Genomic DNA, 19,705 nt, shown 5'->3' with positions numbered 1-19,705 from the left:
GAATTTAAGGATCACAAGGACACTATGCAGAAAATACCAGATAAAAACTCAGTATATGCACTGAAAATTCCCTACTAAAAGGAAAGATATAAAATGACTAAAAATATGGCCTAATTAGCATAAGAAGTCAGAAATCAATCACCAATAAATGACAGAATACTAATTAAAGATAATTATGTAATTTACAACTTATGAGCATTAATGTCTTTGTTTACTAAAAATTTATAAATAAGTGGAAAAGTTTCGCATCAGTGTCTGTGTGGAGGCTGGAATTTTGTCAGCCACACAACCCGTGGTCAAGAACAAAGAAATGCCTGACCTGCTGACACCAAAAAGACTGTTGTAGAGGGTTTTATTTACCCTGATGATTTAGGAGGATTAGCACGAGGGCACAGAGACAGACTGACCCCCAGGCCATAAGAGCGGGAATATTTCAGGCATACCTGGGTGTCCTGGTGGATACAGCCACGGACAGGTGAGTGGGAACATGGAGAGTCCAGGGACACGTGGGGAGTGGGTCTCACCTCCAACCTCGGAGTTTTCAGAGCGTCTGCTGTTGCTCATTGCTCCCATCAACAGACGGCAGGGCCTTACTACAGCTCATGTATATGTAAATCTATATGAAGACCCTGAAATTTTGGAGCATTCCCTGTGGTCCCCGCAGTCCTGTGAAGTGCAGAGGAGCCGCACGCCAGGTACAGTTCAGACAGAGTTTAATCACTGCAATTCAATTAAGTATTTGACAACAAATTTATCACGTGACTCCCACTAGCAAAAGTTCCCCCCTGGATTTGGTTTGCTAATGTAAGAATATACCAAAACATCAACCACACGGATGTTTGCAGCAACAGCGTAAAACAAGGTAACTCACACACCGAAGCACAAGTAGTACCACTGCTGTTCCAAATGTACAACTGGAATGACCTGAACAGAAAAAAGCGCAAAAGAAAACTCACTATCACTCCTCTAGGCGGCTGCAGCTCGTGGCTAACCAGGGGCTGTCCGAAGGAATAGCGGATTACTTCATGGATCATGTTGTGAGAGCATCTGAGGATTTAAAAAACGTGCTGCCCTGGGATATTTTGCTACTCTAAATATAATCCAAGCGTGTTGTTTCACCCCCTGGCTGGCAGACTACATGGTCTGCAACTGGCAAATACTGCTTTGTAGCTCAAAAGCCAAGGGGGCTTTTTTCCAGAGGTTGAGGAAAAGCTTGCTGTATCAGCTGTTTCCAATTTGTGGAAAAATATAAGTATAATTAAAATAGTAATGAATAAATGGATGATATGAAACAATTATTCTGAATTAGTGCTAGTGAGTGTATGTCACAATAGGATTTAACAACTGAAATGTACTGACACAGGAGATTAATTGAATATATTACTATGCAAAGTTTTGTTTCTATTTTGAAAGTAAACTACTTTTGTTGTGCCTCAAATTCAAATATAAGCCTTACAAATACCCATAGCCTCTGTTATAAATTAAACAGCTTCTAAACAATACTTGTCAACATTCAAATCTCCATAAACTTTGGCAGCTCTTTGGTAAATACTTATAAATATCAACTAACAAAACAGTCAAAAGGGAGGGGGGAGGCTACCAGCAGGGAGCCTCTTCTTGTGACATTCCACAAAGGAGAACAGAAATGAAAGAGCTCCCTAAGCAAAATCTGTGTCCAGGATTGATAGGTTTTAGTGAGACAGTAGCTCACCCTTCTCTTTTTGTCTATTCAAATACTATTACATTGAGATTTCAATAAACTTCAGACCATTTTTTGTGCTCTACCATATATACACATTCAAAATTTATACACAAGCTGAAGTGGCTGTTTATGAGCAGAGTTAAGTTTCAGTGCATTTAACAATTAATTATTGCACACAGAATAATCTCAAATGCCCAATTATTCTACTGGATAAATGTAGGAACAGATACAACCTTCTGTATCTCTGACCATCTATCTTTCTGTGAAATCATGAGTGGGTGACACCTTGGGTGCCGGGGAGGGATCTGCAGGGGACCTGTTGCTGGTTGCTCTGGATGGCACAGGGGGTGCAGGTGGCTTTCTTGCTGGCATTGTACAGAAGCAATCAGTAGAACTTTTATTCCAGTCACCATCAAAGTTAAAGTCTGAACCAAGGAAAGTCTTTTGTTCAGCTCCCAGCAAACCTGGGCATCCAGCTGGTTTCCCGGAGGCGAGTCGCTTAAAATCCGGAACGCTCGCAGATGGCTTCAGCTTTGTGTTAAAGTTCTCGTCCTCGTCAAACGTCACCCACCCTTTGGGCTGTACGTTTTCTACCTTGAGAGATTTACTTCGCAGGCAAAACATATTTTCAGCTGCATCCACAGGAAATAGAGGCTTGCTTGTGTTACAGCTGGGCGGGGGCAGAGGAGGGAATGGGTGGGAAGCAGCAGGTCCTACCAGTGAGGTTATCCTGGACTCCCGTGTTTCTGTCCTAAATGGGTTCCCAGCATTAGGAGTTCTTTCAGTGAATGGATTTGAGCAGTTCAGCCCAGTAATAAATGGATTTGGAGAGCTGCGCTGATGCTCCTGGGATGAGTGAAAGGTTGGAATAGGAGGCATTGCTGACATGCAATTTACAGTATTCGAATTATCCGCATTTCTTTGCCTTGCTGAAGGCAACTGTGTCAACTCCTTCTGGTTTAAGGTTGGAGCAGGTGATGTTCGGACAGACGTCTGCATCTTGGACACGAGCAGCTGAAATGACAGGTCTTCAAAAGGGTCACTGCTGAGCTGGGGTTCAGGGTTAGTGCCGTATGTCCCGTTGGGATTCAGCTGCAAAGGAAGCAACATGCTCAGGAATCATGGAGCTGGTTCCAGGTTATTCCTACTGCCCCCCTTCTCACTCCTCAGCTGAAACTTCAATCCCATTCTGGTTAAAACAAAACTGAAACAACAGCCTGAACCCCCTGTCTAAAGAAAAGCCTGTAAGTTTTTAAACACCACTCCCCCCTTCTCAGAGGTTAATGCAGCTGGAACCTGCTTCCTGCAGGTCCCAATCCCAGCAAAAAACACTAAGTGAACTCTGGATAAGAAGATGTTTGGGAAATGCTACTGTATTCTAAGCAACAGACAGCCCAGTGCAACTATGAAATGAAAAGCTCTAGGTTACATTGTTTGGGAGTTCAGCGTACTGATGTTACAAGCAGCATTACAGCACCACAATGAAAGGAAACATTAGTGTTATTAGTATATGCAGTCAGACATTTCTATGTAGTCAGGCATCCTAAGCATCTGCAGTACTTCTTGTCATGAAAAGGGACAAACACTGGCTTCATAATTAAAATAAGTTATCCTTGGAGAAGACAGTTTTCTACACAGAACTTCTCAGCTTTTACAACCAAAATATTCTTGGTTTTAGACATTGCTTCAAAAAACAATGCAAGGTATTTTTTACCTTGTACAAGCTGTCCAAAAAGGTGGAGTATCTACTTTGTTCAGTATGCACACTGACAGAACAGAGTTTGGAGCCTCCCCTTATCAAATGAGTTAAGCTTAAGTTAAAACAGCTTCTAAGAGTTCAAATGTCACAAAAAGATTTTAACACAAAAATTTAATATACCAAAACAGTTGAATTGGCTGTCTATAGTTGAAGTTTTTTGCAGAATAATATTAAAACAAAGGTACTGAGTAACTTAGGGGAAATGTGGAAAATTGGACTGTAGGAGCAATAGAAATCACATGCAGCCTGGCACCAGCTGGTTAAGTCCTGTGGTCGTTTTAAAGTACAAGATCCCAAAGAAACTATGAATGCAAATTGCTCCTTATTCTAAGTAAAAACTTGCTTTGAGTAATTCTGGAACCAAGTGTTTTTAAAATTGTAACAGTTTGTTTTACTTTGGGTCACAGTAAGTTCTCTTTTCCTTGAGCAATGCAACATATGAGGTTTATTCTGGAAAAGAATTTGGCAGTGCAGTAGCATCAGGATTTATTTGCATTAAAGAGAACATTTATTGCCAACACTGATCTTGCTTTCCCCGAATAGACAGAGATCAGGAGGCTCAGCAGTGACTAAGCAACGTAGGTGAGGGTCCAATTGTTTCATAAAAAGATGACAAAATAGTTGCTCTGGCCTTAATAAAAGCAGTCTCATTTTTAAATGCACTATGAAAGGAAACACCAAACTATGGTATGACAGTCAATCCATGAATGCAGACAGGTGGTTTTTAACGGGGATGGGACTGCAGATGTATGAAAACAACATTCATACATCTTTTCTGCTCGAATAGATGGAGACCACATACAAGATTGGTAAATAGTTAGATACCTGTTACCCTGATGGTTGCTCCTGCTTGTGAAAGAGAAACAGATATCAGAGGAAAGAAAATTAGGAAGAAAAACCAAGTAACAAAGCAACCTCATGTTAAAAATATTTCCAGAAGTTTTCACAAAGCCGTTTTTTGGAGCTCTGAATACAAACCACAAGTACTTACTAGACACTAAATTTTCAATTCCTGTTGTCCTCTACTCTAAGCTCGACCATTAAGAGTCATAAAAAAACTCCTCAAGTCAATTCTAATGGTATTTCCATACAGACACCCATTGTGCAGCTGATTGTGCTACTTTTTGGAGATGCATTATAGGAATCTGAGCATGGATGGTCTAATTCTAGTCATCTATTAAGATGAAAAGCCCCACAGCTCTCATTCTGGAAATTATGTCAGTATTATCCCTCATCTAAAGTAACAGTTTTGAGGCTGCAAAAAAACCATAATGCCTCTCCTTCTGTGGAACTGTACTATCTCCCTTCTTCACAACAAAGAAGATCTATTTAACTAATTCTCTTTTTCAGTGTGTGGATTGTATAGAGTCCTGAATATTCACACTGTACAAGGTATTATTTTTATACATACAAGGTATTTTTATACAAACAGATTTCATTTTTTGAATATCATAATCAAGATTTGCATAGAAGATAGAAGGATGGGCTTGGAATTCACTACCTCTCAAAAGACCTTGCACTTCTTTAAAGACATTTCCTCAGAAAACTGTACTTTTTGGTCTAAGTTTCCAAAATAAAAGGCAGTTCACAGGCAAAGAAAGAGGCTGGAGAAAGAAAGGAAAAGCATGTAAAGATATTTTCAGTTTGAATTCAAAAATCAGCTGAGGACTGAATTTGGCTGCTTCACTGTGGTACAAAATAGGCTTTAACTATTGTAGCAAAAAAGGGCTTCAGATATAGGCATAAGAAAAAAACCTGAGCAGCACTGAAAACCTGCTTCTGCATTTTTAAGCACTAGTAAGAAACTATGGCTTTTCCTACAAAAAGTCGATGCTGTTTTTTTATTATAACAGTCTAAATGATCCCAGAAAAGAATGTTAGCATTACTGTATGAAACTTCCACATTATGTGGATAGGTTTCTGTATTTTAACCAACACTGGGGAACAGGGAGAATTCTGTTTCTCTTAAGTATTTATTAATACATTAATTTAATTTATTTATCAATATCATCTCCCTTCAATGAATGATCACCAACATAAAGCACCACATCATGCAATAGCTATTTAAAACCTGTGCTAGCTACTTACTGTACAGTTTGTCATGCACATATCATTATCAAATCAGATTTCTTAGATCAAGCGTTTTTCCATACAAAGTTGCCAAATGACAACATAATTTTAAGACTGGAGCCCATAAACTGCAAGGCCATCATAAGAAATCCCAAATGTTTAGTATTTAAGATGTTAGTTATTCAGGAACAATACACAAGCAATTATTACTCTCCTAGAGCTCCATGACTACTAAATCCAATCTTCAGACCCTTATTGTTGTTTCTGTGCTCACTCTAAGGGCTCCTCAAAAGCCTGCAGCATCCAGTACAAGCTGTGTTAATTTACATAGTGAAAGAAGGTACCTACAGGGGTATTTTTTACTTACTTGCTGCTGGGAGGGAGCAGGTTCAGAAGGCAAACTGTGAGATGAGCGGCTACGAGGTGGCGGCTGGGGCGGCTCCAGACTTTGCGGGGCACTTGCCTGAGAGGGATGCGGTGCCACAGGGATCAGGGGCTCCTGCATCCTTAGCACAGGAGTGCTGGGCTGAGCAGGTCCAGCAGCCTGAGGCTTTAGTGGTTCTGGAAGCAGTGGCGAGCCTGGAAGTACATTTGCAGTGATTTTCATGGTAAGGAATTGTAACGAATCCTAAGGATGGAAGGATGGGGAAGCAACAGAGAACTGCAGAGAAGGGGCTGTAAGAGCAGCAGGTGTTCATGGCAATGGGACTGGAAATCATCAAAAACTCAGCAGATCTCCATTAAAAACTGTTACTTTAGTTTAAGCTGACAGAGGGCAGAGTTAAATGGGATATCAGGAAGTAATTCTTTCCTGAGAGGGTGGGGAGGCCCTGGCACAGGATACCCAGCAAAGCTGTGGCTACCCCTGGATCCCTGGAAGTGTCCAAGGCCAGGGCAGGTGGGGCTTGGTGGAAGGTGGCCCAGCCCATTGGCAGGGGCTTGAAATTAAACGATCTCCAAGGTCCCTTACAACACAAACCATGCTGTGATTTTACCCAAAACACAAACCATGTCATTCCAAAATGTACTTCAGTTATATTGAAAAGTATTTTGAAAGTCACTATTATAAAATGTGTATTTTTAAACATACAAAGACAAAGGGATTTTTTTAAAACTAAGTTTAGGAGGTTGCTTTGAGAGTCAGACAAAAATGCTACTCCAAATCTTAAGATTACAGAATTACATAAATTACAGAATGCATAGAGTGTCTGGTGATCAATAGTCAGAATGGGACACACCGGTGAGCTCAGACCAAACACTGCAATCTTTGCACAGTTTCCCTGATACCATGGAATCTATGGGTCAAGATCTCACATGATCTTGAGATTGCCATCTAAAAATGCAATACTTGTGGATGCTTAACACAAAGTGCCAAATGCTATTACATCCAGGAATCTTAATTTCTAGTGAAAAGTGGAGGCATCTGTTGAAAACACAACTCAAACCACACACTGTAGCGCTTGACTGAATATTGCCATTTGTATTTAACTTCTGAGGGAAACTCACCCCTTGGTGGTTCAGCTGGTTTGGTCTGAGCCTCAGATGCTGGTCTTGCCCCCGAGGGACGGACATGGCTTTGTGGGGCACTGATAACTCCAGCTCGAGGAGGAACAGTCTGACAGGAAAGTTGGTAAAAAAAGTATTTTAGTTCAGCTTTGGATCTGCAATCATCTACGGCTAAATGATTCAGAATAATCAGGACTCTGTAAACAATAAATTCTTTGGTAACAGCTGCTCAACTGATTTTTTTAGTGCACATGCAGGAACAAAGAATATATTTTCAAAACAATGATGGTTCAATTCAAAGCAAAGGATTTTCACAACGCTTTTCAACTTTTTATAAATATTTACCTGTGCAATAATGCTAGAAATGGTTATTATTTTGCTAGTATTAATAAGACAATTTACCTAAGTCTGCAAATTGTAAGTAACAAAACCAACAAGAGCAACTGCTTTATTTGGAGGTCTCCTGTTTCACAAACAGTATTAATGAAACAAACATTTTGCATCATCTGAAGGCTGAAGTCCTCCTGAGGCTGATGGAATAGAAGTTAATACGCTGGGAATGTAAATTTCCAAGTCTACATCAATACTTAGAGACATAGGAAGCTATTCCAGATTACAACTGAAGCAGAGTAAATTACAAACAACACCGTGAAAACTGAATAAAAGCCCCTGGGATAAAAATGCCAGGAATCAAGGGGAAAAGGACTGTGAGACAAAAAGGATTGTGAGACAAGTTTGTTTCCTGTAAAATGTTGTGTACCAGCAGACATGCTAGAAATGGTTTTCAGAGCAAACTCCATTGCACAACTGTACACAAAAATTAATTAGAACAAGCAAATACTATTAAAAATAGTATCATTCTTGATCTTAGTTTTACTAGACACGTCCCTGGCTTTGTACATCACATTATTCCTTGTGCTTGGCTGGGTCCATTTACCAATGTTCTGAACTCTTTCAGCCACCTGACCTCATAAATTCCTCTCTGAATTTCTTAATCTCCAATCTGATCTGAGATTGCCAAGAATCATTTTGTTATTTGAATATTCTGATAGTAGGCAGGAGGATGGTTGGATTATACACCAAAATGTACTTTTAAAAAATAAAAATATATAAAAAAGGAACGGAAAAGAAAGAAAGCGTAAACCAGCTCTCAGGATCCCTCAGTGGGAAGCAGCACCCACTGCAGCTACTGTCCCTGGTCCTGAAATCCTTGAAATGAAGTCCAAAAATCACCTGAGACAAAGGCAAGCACACAGTGAAAAACTAATACATTCTTTCCTATATATACCAGTTTTTCTTTATCCAAATTTTTGAAGAGGCCATTTTATATTTCCAGAAAATATTAAAAAAAAAAGATAATGAATTGATAACTGTGAGAATCAATCGATTTGAGAAAAATGAATCTGTAAAATTTACTTCAATGGAGACTTTCAACAGCAGTTTTCAATAGTTCCAATACTGGAATATGCTGCAAAGTCAAAGAATTATCAGCAGAATCCCATTACACAGTAATTCTTTAAGAAGATCTGCAGCTATTAAAACACTTTCCTCTTCCCTCACATAAGGCTCCTACTTGCTACTGTTAAGAAAAAACTAGGCAAATGTATTTCATCTCTTGATTTCCTGTGTGGAGTGAAGCAGTTGAATGCCCTTCATTCCCTTCCTTCAGTTCAGTTCCACAAATAAAGGAATGAAGTACACTAATGTTTGCTGAAACAGATGAAGGTTTCATTTTTACATGAAGACTCTTATGAAAATTAGTCTTTAAAACAAGTGCAAAACTCCATAACACATCAAGTAATCATAAGATGTCATTTGCATATGTAATCCATTAATGGCCTGTAAGCAATTAACTGCTGGCACGATTTATGTTCAAGTACAGAAGCTAATGCATTTTATCACACCAAATCAGTAAGGACATATAATAAAAAGTAACTTTGCAGTTATTTGAAAGGAGATGCAAAATGTGTATTTGGGAGCCTACCATGTGATTGCAGAGTGCACAACAATCAACTCACATCCAGTCTGAACATACATGGTGGTTTCCCCCACCCCCCATCCCACAGTATTTTCAGTCAATAGACAAAAATTGAGATAATTAACTCACAGAAACTGTAAACTGACTTGTAACCTGGTAGATTTCTTACACCTGTTATGACTAACAGAAACCTGGATGAAATAAAGAGCAGACACTTAGCAGGCAAAGCATGTTAAAACAATACCTACCGGTCTGGTTGCACCCGCTGAATGTGGAGGCTGATTACGAACTGTAACAGAGATTAGAGATTACTGACTTAGCACTTATTTCAAAATCAACTTCTGTCTGTATTATAATTAGTACAAAGCATGTGTCTATTACCTAAGTTATCTTTTCTTTGTGTTCCAGGGCTTTTTTGTGCTTTGAAGCATGGAAAACAAATAGATTATCTGCATTAGATAAGCCACAAATGGGTGTTAGAGGGGCAATGTTACATTACTACTACTGAGAAGGGAAGCAAGGAGATACCAGTGATTTTGCCAAAATTTATTACATATCCACCAGCTGTCACTAACACACTCCTATCCCATGGCACACATGAAGTAATTTGACCCTTTTTATTACAGATTATTTAAATCACATCCTATTTTTTGCAAGCTAAAGACACCCACTTGTACAGGTGCCCTGTGTTCTCAGTCGTGTTGGAAGCTGTTTTGTGGCATATTCTGCAGATGTTCTACCAGTATTGGTTAGAACAAGGAGAACTGACGTGGCAGTTCCTGGCCCCACTCTCTGCGTTCATGGGATAAATGTGTTAGAGCACCAGCTTCACCATGGCCACACGGATGGCAACCTGCAGATGCAACATTCAAACTGGGTAGTGCAAGAGATGAAAAAAACCTTCAGTTCAGACAAGTACACGATTTCTAGCAGGCAGGGAGGTTTAGGATTTGGCTTGAGTTTCTGCTGCTTATTTCCCAGGAAGGCAAAGGCACCATGTCAGTGACAGCAAGTGGAAAGAACACTGTGGTGCATCACACAGTTTATCAAATAAACTTCCAGCTAGCAGACTGCCCTGGGACCAGTCAGAATGGGTTTCTAGGTGCTGTTCTCAGTGAAGCAGCTCCCCCTGAACAACGTGGTGCCAATTTACCCTCCTTGGAGCAGGAAGCTGGAGTGGATAACCACCAAAGGTGCATTCTGACCTCAAGTATTCTATGCATAGAGCACTTTTGCCAGTTTGGAAAAATGAACCAGCAATACAGCCAGAATTAATAGTAGCATACAGGAGGAAACCCTGCCAGTGACTCTATTAGGACTTGTATTGCTATTTGCTGTGAAGGACACATTCCTGAGAGACAAGGAAGAAACCCAAGCGCATGACTCTGCTGGCATGGCTAAAGCAGGACCCATCCAATAGTAATCCCATGTACTCCAACCAGAATGGTGCAAGAGAAATGCTCCTCATAACTGTGTGTAAACACAGCTGGCTATCAGAATCAAAATACCTACAGTGTGCTTTTTAGAAAGAGGCAAAATATTAAATTATAGACCAAATTGTTTAAATGGAAGTTTCTCTCCCCAGAATACATGAACATACGTAGTTCTTTATGAAAAGTCAGGCTCCCTGGATTCCTGATTTCGTTACAGGTGTAATGGTCACTCTGATGACCAGCCAGCTACAGCTTCCTCTGAGGGTCAGCCTTAAAATCATTCTTGATTAGAACGCTCTAAGTTTTCACTTAGCTTTTCACAAATGCCTTCTGTAACAATTCCCACCACCACTGAAAACCAGGAAGTAACCTGGCTGGGTGAAACCTATGCTAAATAAAAGAAAGATCCTACATGATACATACATTAATGAAACCACCTTTAGTATCACAAGAGCAATAATATCACTCAGATGTTAAATTAGAAATCCATTTCTAGAATACAAAAATTGTTATGTTACCTTCTACTTCTCTCCTAGCTACCCCAGGACTGGGAGGAGCTCCAAGACCTTTTCAGAGAAAGAAGAGAAGCTGTACATAGCATAAGAAAAGCAGTAGATTGAGAAAGAAAAACCAGAAAGAGCACTGCCACAAGAAAGCTTTACACACTTAACTCTGGTCTAGATAGATTACAGTCACCTGTAGGAAATAACTGTTTGTAGCAGCATGGGGAACCAGACTGGTGTGAATTACAAATCATCAAGTGTAGTCATGTTTAGTAATATCTGTTACTTCAATTTTACATTACAGTTGAAAGTCAGTTTCATTCCTTCAAAATGTTCACTCTCCACAAACGTTTGGCTGTCCAGTGTGATCTGACATGCTGGTCTTGAACCTCCCATGAGCAGAGCAGAGACCTGTACTCAAACACTGGGGAATAAATGAGCACAGCACTTACACCCTGCCAAATTAAGCCTGATCCCTGTCATTCACAACACTGAGTAGTCTGTTTCTGCCATGGTACATTTGAATAAGAAATTTGATGAAAGCAATACTTCCCACTTCATATAATGCATTGTATCCTGAAGAACTGTATTACTAAGTTGCCTCTACACAGCACTGTGTACTTGGGACAGCTGTACCAATTGGTTTAACAGTTCAGATTGAGAGAAAGATTTTCAATCATGCATAACCATGCTGAATTACTTTATTTCTGCAATATCATCAAGCATGCACTGGGTTCCTAAAACTGTATGGCAAAAACACGGCAGGACATAGACATGATGGAAATACTGAAGGCATCCCTTAGCTATGACACAGCCTCCTGCTTTCTCACCATGTGCCCACGCACGAGATCTGCCCAGGAGCTCTTTGTGATCTGTGAGGTCTGTCACAGAGTGGGCAGAGTGAAGGCTGCACATGGGGCTGAAATGGGACTGTCTCCAGAGATGTCAGATCTCTGCTTTGGCTGAACATCTGTTTCTAAGATGCTAAACCCTACCATGTGTTATCTGTTCTGGCTGAGACCCAGGCTCTGCCAATTCCCATCACAAGTTTCTGACCGTGAACGACTCTGTGAGAGGAGCAGCACAGGAGTAGGGGACTGTCTGACAACATTCCACTGCTCTTGTTTTGTGCAGGAGGACAACTAAAGGCAGCTCCTTCCAGCAGAAGGGAGACACAGGCACACATTCCTACTTCAGTGCACCAGACAGAGGGAGCAAGATCTCTGAGCATGAGGATTTGGCAAGGTAACAAACATTCACCACAAGGGAGAGAAATGGCACAGAGGGTAAGTACCTGATATTTCACTTACTCATAATACTCCTTAATAGTGAGAAAGCAAAATTATCGTGCTCTGCTAATGCTACCACAAAGGGCAGCATGGGAATATTTCAATCTTGGGGACAATGAAAAACAGTTAAAATCAATGATAAAAGCCTTGGCAGAAACAATCAGGAAAAGTCTGACTACTAGTATTAAAGGAAAAAACCCACAAATGTTATTTATTAACTTCAATTGACAATTAGCAGCCTTTATAGTTTTTAATGTTCTCTGAGAATTTAATCTGTAATGTATTGAAAAATACTGGGTAAACAGAGTGCAACATTTTAATTTTTAACTATAAACAACTGGAGCTTATAGAATCCTCAGTGAATTGTTTTTGGTATTAGCATACAAAAGGTCTACACTTTGTAAAGCCCTGCAACGAGTGCAGAGCCTTGTTCACCTGAATTCTGATATAAAATATGACCAAACTAAAATACTTAGATGTCCAAATCCTTGTCTCATCTTAAAAGCATACTGAGCCATTAGAAAAAGTGCCATGGGCATTGAAGGGACTGAAGCACTTGGGGGGAAAAAAAGGTCAAAACATGCGAGCAAAAAAAGTAACATTTAAAAGGCACAACATTTTAAAGACATGATCAATGTCCCTTTGCACGTGCTATGGAAGTCTAAACCCAAAGTTTGATCCACTTACACACTACACAGGGATATATCCGCAGAGCTTTAAGAGCCTTCCTCCTAGGGAAGAGAAACAGGTGCCTTTTCCCCACTAAAGTAACCCCTAAGACACTTATTTTGGTTCCAGCCCTGTGCTAACTTGCTTGGAGCTGAGCTCAGATACCCATGAAAAACAGTCTTTATGCTTACATATGTACACCATGAGTGGAAAATGGAGAGCAGAAAAAAGTGAAGAGCTTTTGGTTTGGAGTAATATATGAAAAAATATACTACAGTCTCAAATGATTGCATAAAAAGCAAGTTTTATGCAAGTTACAACTCTATGGAAAGCTATGTTGGGAAAGATGGTAAAAGAAGACAACTGACTAGTCTTGGCACAATTGAGACAAACTAGGCAAACAGGATTGTGTCAGTACACAGAAAACTACACGGGACTGAAGAACAATGAATTACATCTCACCCATGTTCAATGTGGTCTATCAACTGCTTTCTAAAGCTTCTGCATTTTAACTCATCTGAAGTATTACACGTTGGGCATAAAAACTTCCTTGTCTCACCAGTATCTAAGAGCCAAGTACATTTTTGCCTGACACCAAAGTTAGCAGATAGTTATGGACTATTTAAAATAGTTTATATATTTTCTGAGATTACTCAAAACTTTCAAAGCGTTTTGTCAAAAATCCCTCTTTCCTACCAACTGAGGGACACTGCCTGGAAATGCTACTACCAATCTGCACCCTGTCTCATGTACTGACGAGCTGATTTAAGTCCAAGCACGACAGCAAAATGCGGGCCAGAGAAGGACAAAGCCTACTTTGAAGAAGCACTTCACAGAAAAGTTAACTGGATGTATTCATACAGGAGAAAGTAATAAAAATCTGGAACAACTTCCATCTCTGACTTTAAAATACCAACTTCTGGAGAAATACTATTTCACCAGAAAGTCAAACATAGTTCAGAGGGGGAAGAAAGAAACGACAGTGACATTCATGAATTATCCAGTTCTGTAACTTTGAGAATTGCCCATTTTTAAATCTTCAGAAATCATCATGTTAAGTATTGCCACAACAAATCCCCACAGCAGTTTTGGTATGCAGTCATATTCAGAAACAATTAAAATCATTACCTCCAAATTCTTTTCTAGCAGGTGCAGGACTCCTACCGCCTGACAGTATTTAAGAAATGAATGCAGCAATAATGAAAAATATCAGTATAGTAGGAGGGAAGAAAAAGAATGAGAAAGTTAAAAATCACAAGGGTCAGTTTGTTATTAACTATGTTGCCCAAATGCTTCTGAACATCCAGTTTCTCTTAGTGCTCAATTGCTCACATTGTCAGATGGTCCAAACGATCTCTACATTAAAAACTCGGACATGATAAAACACATATACTGATGCCAAAATTAAAGGAATAGCAATGAACCAATGAATGCACAAGTTAATTTCTATTTCATTTTGAAATAGATGCTATAAAAAATGAAAGTGTTGAGTAAACATTGCTGTAAAATTTCACATTTTTAAAACTGTGAAAGTAAGTTTTTATAAACTTATTCACTAATAATATTTAAGTTGTAAAAACACTTCTTTCCCATGCTGTTATTGCTTTTAAATGTACCAGTCAAACATTTCAATTAAAAACCAGTGAGCCCAAAGTGTAATATGCAGTTTGGGTTTGCACTTAAGTCCCTGTCACAGACTGGAAAGCACATATTCCTGGGCACCAGAAAAGGTGCCCCGTTACCTGCGGGCGGAGGCGGCCGCTGCGGAGGAGCGGGACGGGCAGGAGGAGCCACGGGCCGAGGGGGCGGAGGACGCTTCGGCTCCAGGCTCTGGGGAGGCTCCTTCTGCTGGGCGCCAGTCGGGAACTCAGCTGAAGGACATGACAGGAAACAATACAACAATTAGTACCTTGGGCATTCTAAACCCAGCAAAGCTTGTCTAATAGCAAGGTTTTCCTCACAGACAGGACAGTCAGACCCCAGCCTTGGAAATAACGATCTGGAAGTTTTTGAGAGAGGGAAGACAAGAGGAATGAACCAATGATGAAAAGAAGCAGATTTCCTAAATCAAAACTTTTGCTTCATATGTTTTAATAACTATGTTTTTCATGAAATCCTGAACAATCTTACTCATTGCAGCATTCCAAATTTTCATTTTAACTCTTACCTATGAGCTCAGGTTTCTGGAAAAAATGCTACAAAGGGAATTCTCAAGGCATTTGAGCAGTTAAAATAAACTCAATAAGAAGCCATTCCAAGCACCATCACTGTGTTCACATGTTCACTTCATAATTTAAAAAAAGGCTATGTTTAAACAGAAGTTTTCCAATTGTGCTCCCAATTCACAAATGTGCTGATTACAATTTATATCCTGGAGCTGAGAGGAGTAGGGATTGTCAGGGGCTGTATTCCGAGAGTACGACTGGGGTGAACCAGGATTCCACAGACATGCTGCAGCAGAGCTTGGGTGTGGCAGTTCTCGAGGCAGTACACACCATGTGTGGAAGCAGGTGGTCCAGGAGCTTTTCCTGGGGCTCGGCTGGGTCTCACCGGGAGCGTGGGTCCCTCTGACAGCGTCGGGGACTGGCAAGGGCTGGAACGTGGGGAAGAGCTCGGCGAGGTTCCGAGCCCTGAACTCGATGTTGGCTGTAGGTGCTGGGGAAGGATTTCTTCTACTTCAGCACTGTAGTCATCGATGTCTCCTAAAGAACAAACCCCAGAGGGGAAAAGCACATAAAAGCTAACTCTGGGCATGAGATTTTGTGCAAGAGCCCCAAAGTTCCAAGGAATTAGCTCAGCAGCCAAAGTATGATTCTTGCATCCCAAAATTACACATGAAGAATACATATGTATTCAAGCCAGTTATAAATATTTCAAATGCCTAATATATATTAATATAGATTCATATTAAAGGTAATTATAACAGCATGACAACTGAAGTTGATTAATCTAACAATTAGCTTTGCAGGTTATTTCCTTGGTTTGCAATACGGCAAGCTTCATTTGCTCTTCAGAAGGCTGAGCAGGGGATTTCAAGATATCTGTTATTTGTAAGAACTTCTGCTTGCAAAAGGTGGAATGGTGTCAAAGAAAAAGGCTCAACATGTATTTGAAGAGTAAACTGTCAATTTAGAATATATTTAAATGTAGACGAGAGTGAAGCAGACTGTCAAGATACTGTTGGAAAACCTGTGATTTCTAATCTGTTTTAGATGAGCATAGACATTGATATTAAATTAACTACATTATTTAGGACTGCAAGCATTTCAAAGCAAGGAATGCTTTATCTCAACAAACCTTCCATATCATAGTCTGCAGTAACCTCAGCATCTTCACAAAGCAAAGTGGAGCTTGTTGATGAAGGCAGCCCAATATTAATCTTCTCTAGATTCATTTCATCTTCCAAACTTCTGATCCAGTCTGGATTTTTCAAGTTGATATTTATAACCCTTCCTTGCAGCTGAATTGGCAAAAAAAATTATGCACAAAATAGATGTTGTTAAGAGTAGGAATATAAAAGCTCAGCATTTTAGATTTAAAAATAAAAAAAAATTCCTGAAAATATCACAGATAAAGTTACAGGAATTTCTGTGACCAAACAAAAACAATTCTGATTTTCACTTCATTGTGGTAGGTCACTATATTTATATAACTTAAACATGTAATTTTTTTTGTAGAAAAACTAGCAACTCATCTCCTATGTTTCTCCTTTTCAGTTAATCAGGAAGCTTCTGGTTTTTCTTTACTCTGACAGAAACACTATTATTTATAAAGAAAAATAGAATTGCGTATAAACCACACAAATAAAGTAATTTTTAGAGGCTGGCACAGAGCAGATCTTCATTCTATAAACTGACATTCTACCTAGAGCCCCTTTCCTGTCTCAATTGCCAGTGACATCTCAGCAGATCCAAGGACCCATCTGTAAACATCACACCTTCTAGGTCTTAACAGCCACAGACTAGTAAAAATTTTAACATCAGGAGTTAAATTTTTACAAAGATTAAATATTGACCCCATAGAAGTCAATGCAAGCTGAAATGGACATTTTTCAGAGTTTGTAGTACGGAAGCGCTAAATTTTGAATAACTGCAGGCTATAAAGATTTTTAACTGGTTAATTGAAGAAACTAAACTCTGCTTTTTAAATCATAAAATACCCCAAACCCCTCATTTGATGAAGACACCTCTCAGTAGATCTTCATTTGTTTTTAGGAGGTGTATTGTTAGAGAAATGAGGTTTGATACTTCTTTTATATGGCTTTTGAAACTCAACATATGGTATGTGGCTATCAAAAGGAAAAAAAACCAAAAACCCCATGATGCTACAGTCCAGTACAGAACAGAAAACACTTCTAAGAGTCTAAAACAATAAATCCAACCCACTTAAGAAGACTTGAAAAAAGCTGGATTTTCTCTTGCTATACAAAGGTTCAGTCATTTTTACATTACCTCAATACCATTCAAATTCATAACATTCAGAGCAGAGCTTCCTTCCAAAAATGTTACCCACATCTTGTCTTCCACAAACCTGCAAAGTTCATTGGAAATAATAACCAGCAAAATACCACAACACTTAACAGTACAATTTCTAGCCTATTGCAAATGCAACATCCTTTTTTCAGTTCGTTTAAAACTACTGACCTAGTTCTAGAATACAAAATTTGTATAAAATTCTCAAAAATAAGAGTATCTGGAAAAATCACGTCTGAAAACTGAGACACACAGGTATGCAAAATGAATTCTAAAGACATTTGAGTTGAAATTCAAATGTTAAAAATGAAACAGATCATAACTGAAAGGTTATTTCCTACTTAAGGAAATAACTTTATTCAGGAAATTGGTGGGAACAATGGAAATGAATTTGACTTGCTCCAGCAGGTCCAAGTCCAGATAGGACAAGGGAGGAATTGCTTCCCACTGCCAGAGGGTAACACAGGATACTGGGGAGAAATTCTTTCCTGTGAGGGTGGGCAGCCCCTGGCAGAGGTACGCCAGAGAAGCTGTGGCTGCCCATGGTTCCCTGGAAATGCCCAAGGCCAGGCTGGAGGCAACCTGGTCTCATGGAAGGTGTCCCCATGGCAGCAAGTAGGACTGGATGATCCCTTCCAGCCCCAAACAATTCCATGATTCTATAAGAGAGATTAAAAGTATGAAGTTGCTTTTTTCACCTTATAAGTATAACTTCGCCATAGCTTGCAAATTTCTGAAGAAGATCATCAATCAAGTTATCATCAAAATAGTTTTCTTCAGCTGAAGAACTTCTGATGGAGACCATCACAGTACCATCAGGTGGTCCTTGCATTGCAATCACCTCCTTATACACTTTTTGTCTCTCTTCTGCTTCAATTTCAAATATGTCAATGTCAATCAGTGCAACCACAGGCCTTGGAAAAAACAGACAAGAAAATCCTGTCAGCAGAGTATACGAGCAACAAAATACACAGCATGAGTATTAAATCTTAGGAAGTAATGTATAAAATTAAAGTGGAACCTATGATCAGATGTTTTCAGCTCTGCTCTTCCGTAGTGCAGCAAAGTGCCAGGATTCCATGTGTAAGGGACATTAGTGTCACTGTGAAAACTTGCATTCAGGAGATCCAGGTCTTCAGCTACAATTGGCAGTGAAAACAAGGCAGGAAAAATACAGTGATTGCAAGGATGTGCCATTTGTAAAAAGCAAAAACATAGGGAGTAAATCCAAATAGATTATCTTACAGAAACCATCCCCCCTCAGAGTTCCTTTTCCATTCCTCAAATGTCCCTAAGTGGGACCTGATTCATGGCCCTTTCTTCAGCCTCACTGTGTTTACTGAAGGTCTGTTACAAGTGTTCTGTATCCTACCAAGCCAGGAAGAGGAGCTCAGCACCACTGCGTTGTCAACATCATTAAATGGAGCCTCTAAGTCACTTAAAGAACATTTCAAACAGCTGAAGGAAACCCTCGAACCTGATCGGTCGAACGGCCATTTCCTTCTCCTCCAAAGGATCCGATCTGTCCACGCCGGCGTGCGACACTTCTCACTGGTGTCATAGTCATCAGAGAACAGATCATATTTGTATGTTGGGGCAAAATTGATCTTCCCTTCCAGAAATCCCCTAAAAATCTGTAAAAACAGAAGGGAAACAGCTTGAAACTAATCAGAATTCTCTATTCTAACACTGACAACCTGTATAAATACCTCAAATAGAATTTAGAAACCTGCTATTTGTTAAAATGGATTCATCTCCACATTTTGTTTGCTGAAAACATTTGACACTATGACTAAAGAGTGACCCAGACAATCATCAGTGAACAGAAGTACACCAGCAGTTTTATCTTCAAGCCCAGGCTTATGAACAACCTACTGTTCCTTCAATGTCATGACCAACTGGAGGTCACCGAGAACACTGATACTCTAACACAGCATTTTAATCTGGGGCCTATTTGTGCCTGTGTCAGCAAAAGTGGGGAAATAAGGTGTACATTTTATGGTTTATATCTATATGAGCATGCCAAATTTTCCCCACAAATTCACAGACACACTGGTTTGGGTTGGAAGGGACTCTAAAGATCATCCAGTTCCAACCCCTTGCCATGTATTAACCTGGTTCACTAGACCAGGTTGTTCAGGGAGCCATCCAAACTGGCCTTGAGCACTTGCAGGAAAATGTTGATACAAGATGCCCCTTCAAACAAACAGGATAAAAAAAAAAAAAAAGAGTCCTTAATGCACTCAATCTATTCAAAGTGAACTTCTCACTCGTTAGGTGTTTAAACTGCACACAAGATAAAACCCTTTAGCTAACTCAGCTCC

At 39.7% G+C, this 19,705-nt stretch overlaps 1 protein-coding gene and 1 long non-coding RNA gene across 13 annotated transcripts in view; one reads left to right on the top strand and one right to left on the bottom strand.

Moving 5' to 3' along the window:
* LOC135293215 (uncharacterized) overlaps positions 1–19,705 on the top strand; it is a 49,385-nt gene that overhangs the window by 386 nt on the left and 29,294 nt on the right. Inside the window, exons 2-3 of one of the 2 annotated variants that reach the window (XR_010355323.1) lie at positions 12,086–12,237; positions 14,873–15,038. This is a non-coding gene — a long non-coding RNA (uncharacterized LOC135293215). Of the gene's footprint in view, positions 1–12,085; positions 12,238–14,872; positions 15,039–19,705 lie in introns of those variants that run through there. The other variant, XR_010355322.1, reaches the window with a different exon arrangement.
* SYNJ1 (synaptojanin 1) overlaps positions 697–19,705 on the bottom strand; it is a 48,017-nt gene continuing 29,008 nt past the window's right edge. For 3 of the 11 annotated variants that reach the window (XM_064407208.1, XM_064407211.1, XM_064407210.1), the window contains 15 exons: positions 18,859–19,015; positions 18,403–18,520; positions 18,080–18,295; positions 17,361–17,439; positions 16,207–16,369; positions 15,405–15,611; positions 14,652–14,780; positions 14,038–14,076; positions 10,967–11,014; positions 9,397–9,435; positions 9,264–9,304; positions 7,038–7,146; positions 5,899–6,110; positions 4,287–4,310; positions 2,657–2,794 (listed from right to left, as the gene is read on the bottom strand). In XM_064407208.1, coding sequence (XP_064263278.1) covers positions 4,290–4,310; positions 5,899–6,110; positions 7,038–7,146; positions 9,264–9,304; positions 9,397–9,435; positions 10,967–11,014; positions 14,038–14,076; positions 14,652–14,780; positions 15,405–15,611; positions 16,207–16,369; positions 17,361–17,439; positions 18,080–18,295; positions 18,403–18,520; positions 18,859–19,015 — 1,578 coding nt within the window. In that variant the 3' untranslated portion in view covers positions 2,657–2,794; positions 4,287–4,289. Of the gene's footprint in view, positions 2,795–4,286; positions 4,311–5,898; positions 6,111–7,037; positions 7,147–9,263; positions 9,305–9,396; positions 9,436–10,966; positions 11,015–14,037; positions 14,077–14,651; positions 14,781–15,404; positions 15,612–16,206; positions 16,370–17,360; positions 17,440–18,079; positions 18,296–18,402; positions 18,521–18,858; positions 19,016–19,705 lie in introns of all 11 variants that reach the window. The other 8 variants (XM_064407200.1, XM_064407202.1, XM_064407201.1 and 5 more) reach the window with 6 other exon arrangements.

The sequence above is a fragment of the Passer domesticus genome, unplaced genomic scaffold (genome assembly GCF_036417665.1).
Source record: "Passer domesticus isolate bPasDom1 unplaced genomic scaffold, bPasDom1.hap1 HAP1_SCAFFOLD_87, whole genome shotgun sequence".
In the NCBI taxonomy this organism is placed as follows: domain Eukaryota; kingdom Metazoa; phylum Chordata; class Aves; order Passeriformes; family Passeridae; genus Passer; species Passer domesticus.
Note: the sequence above shows the minus strand (reverse complement) of the source record. Positions and strands in the feature narration are given on the sequence as shown.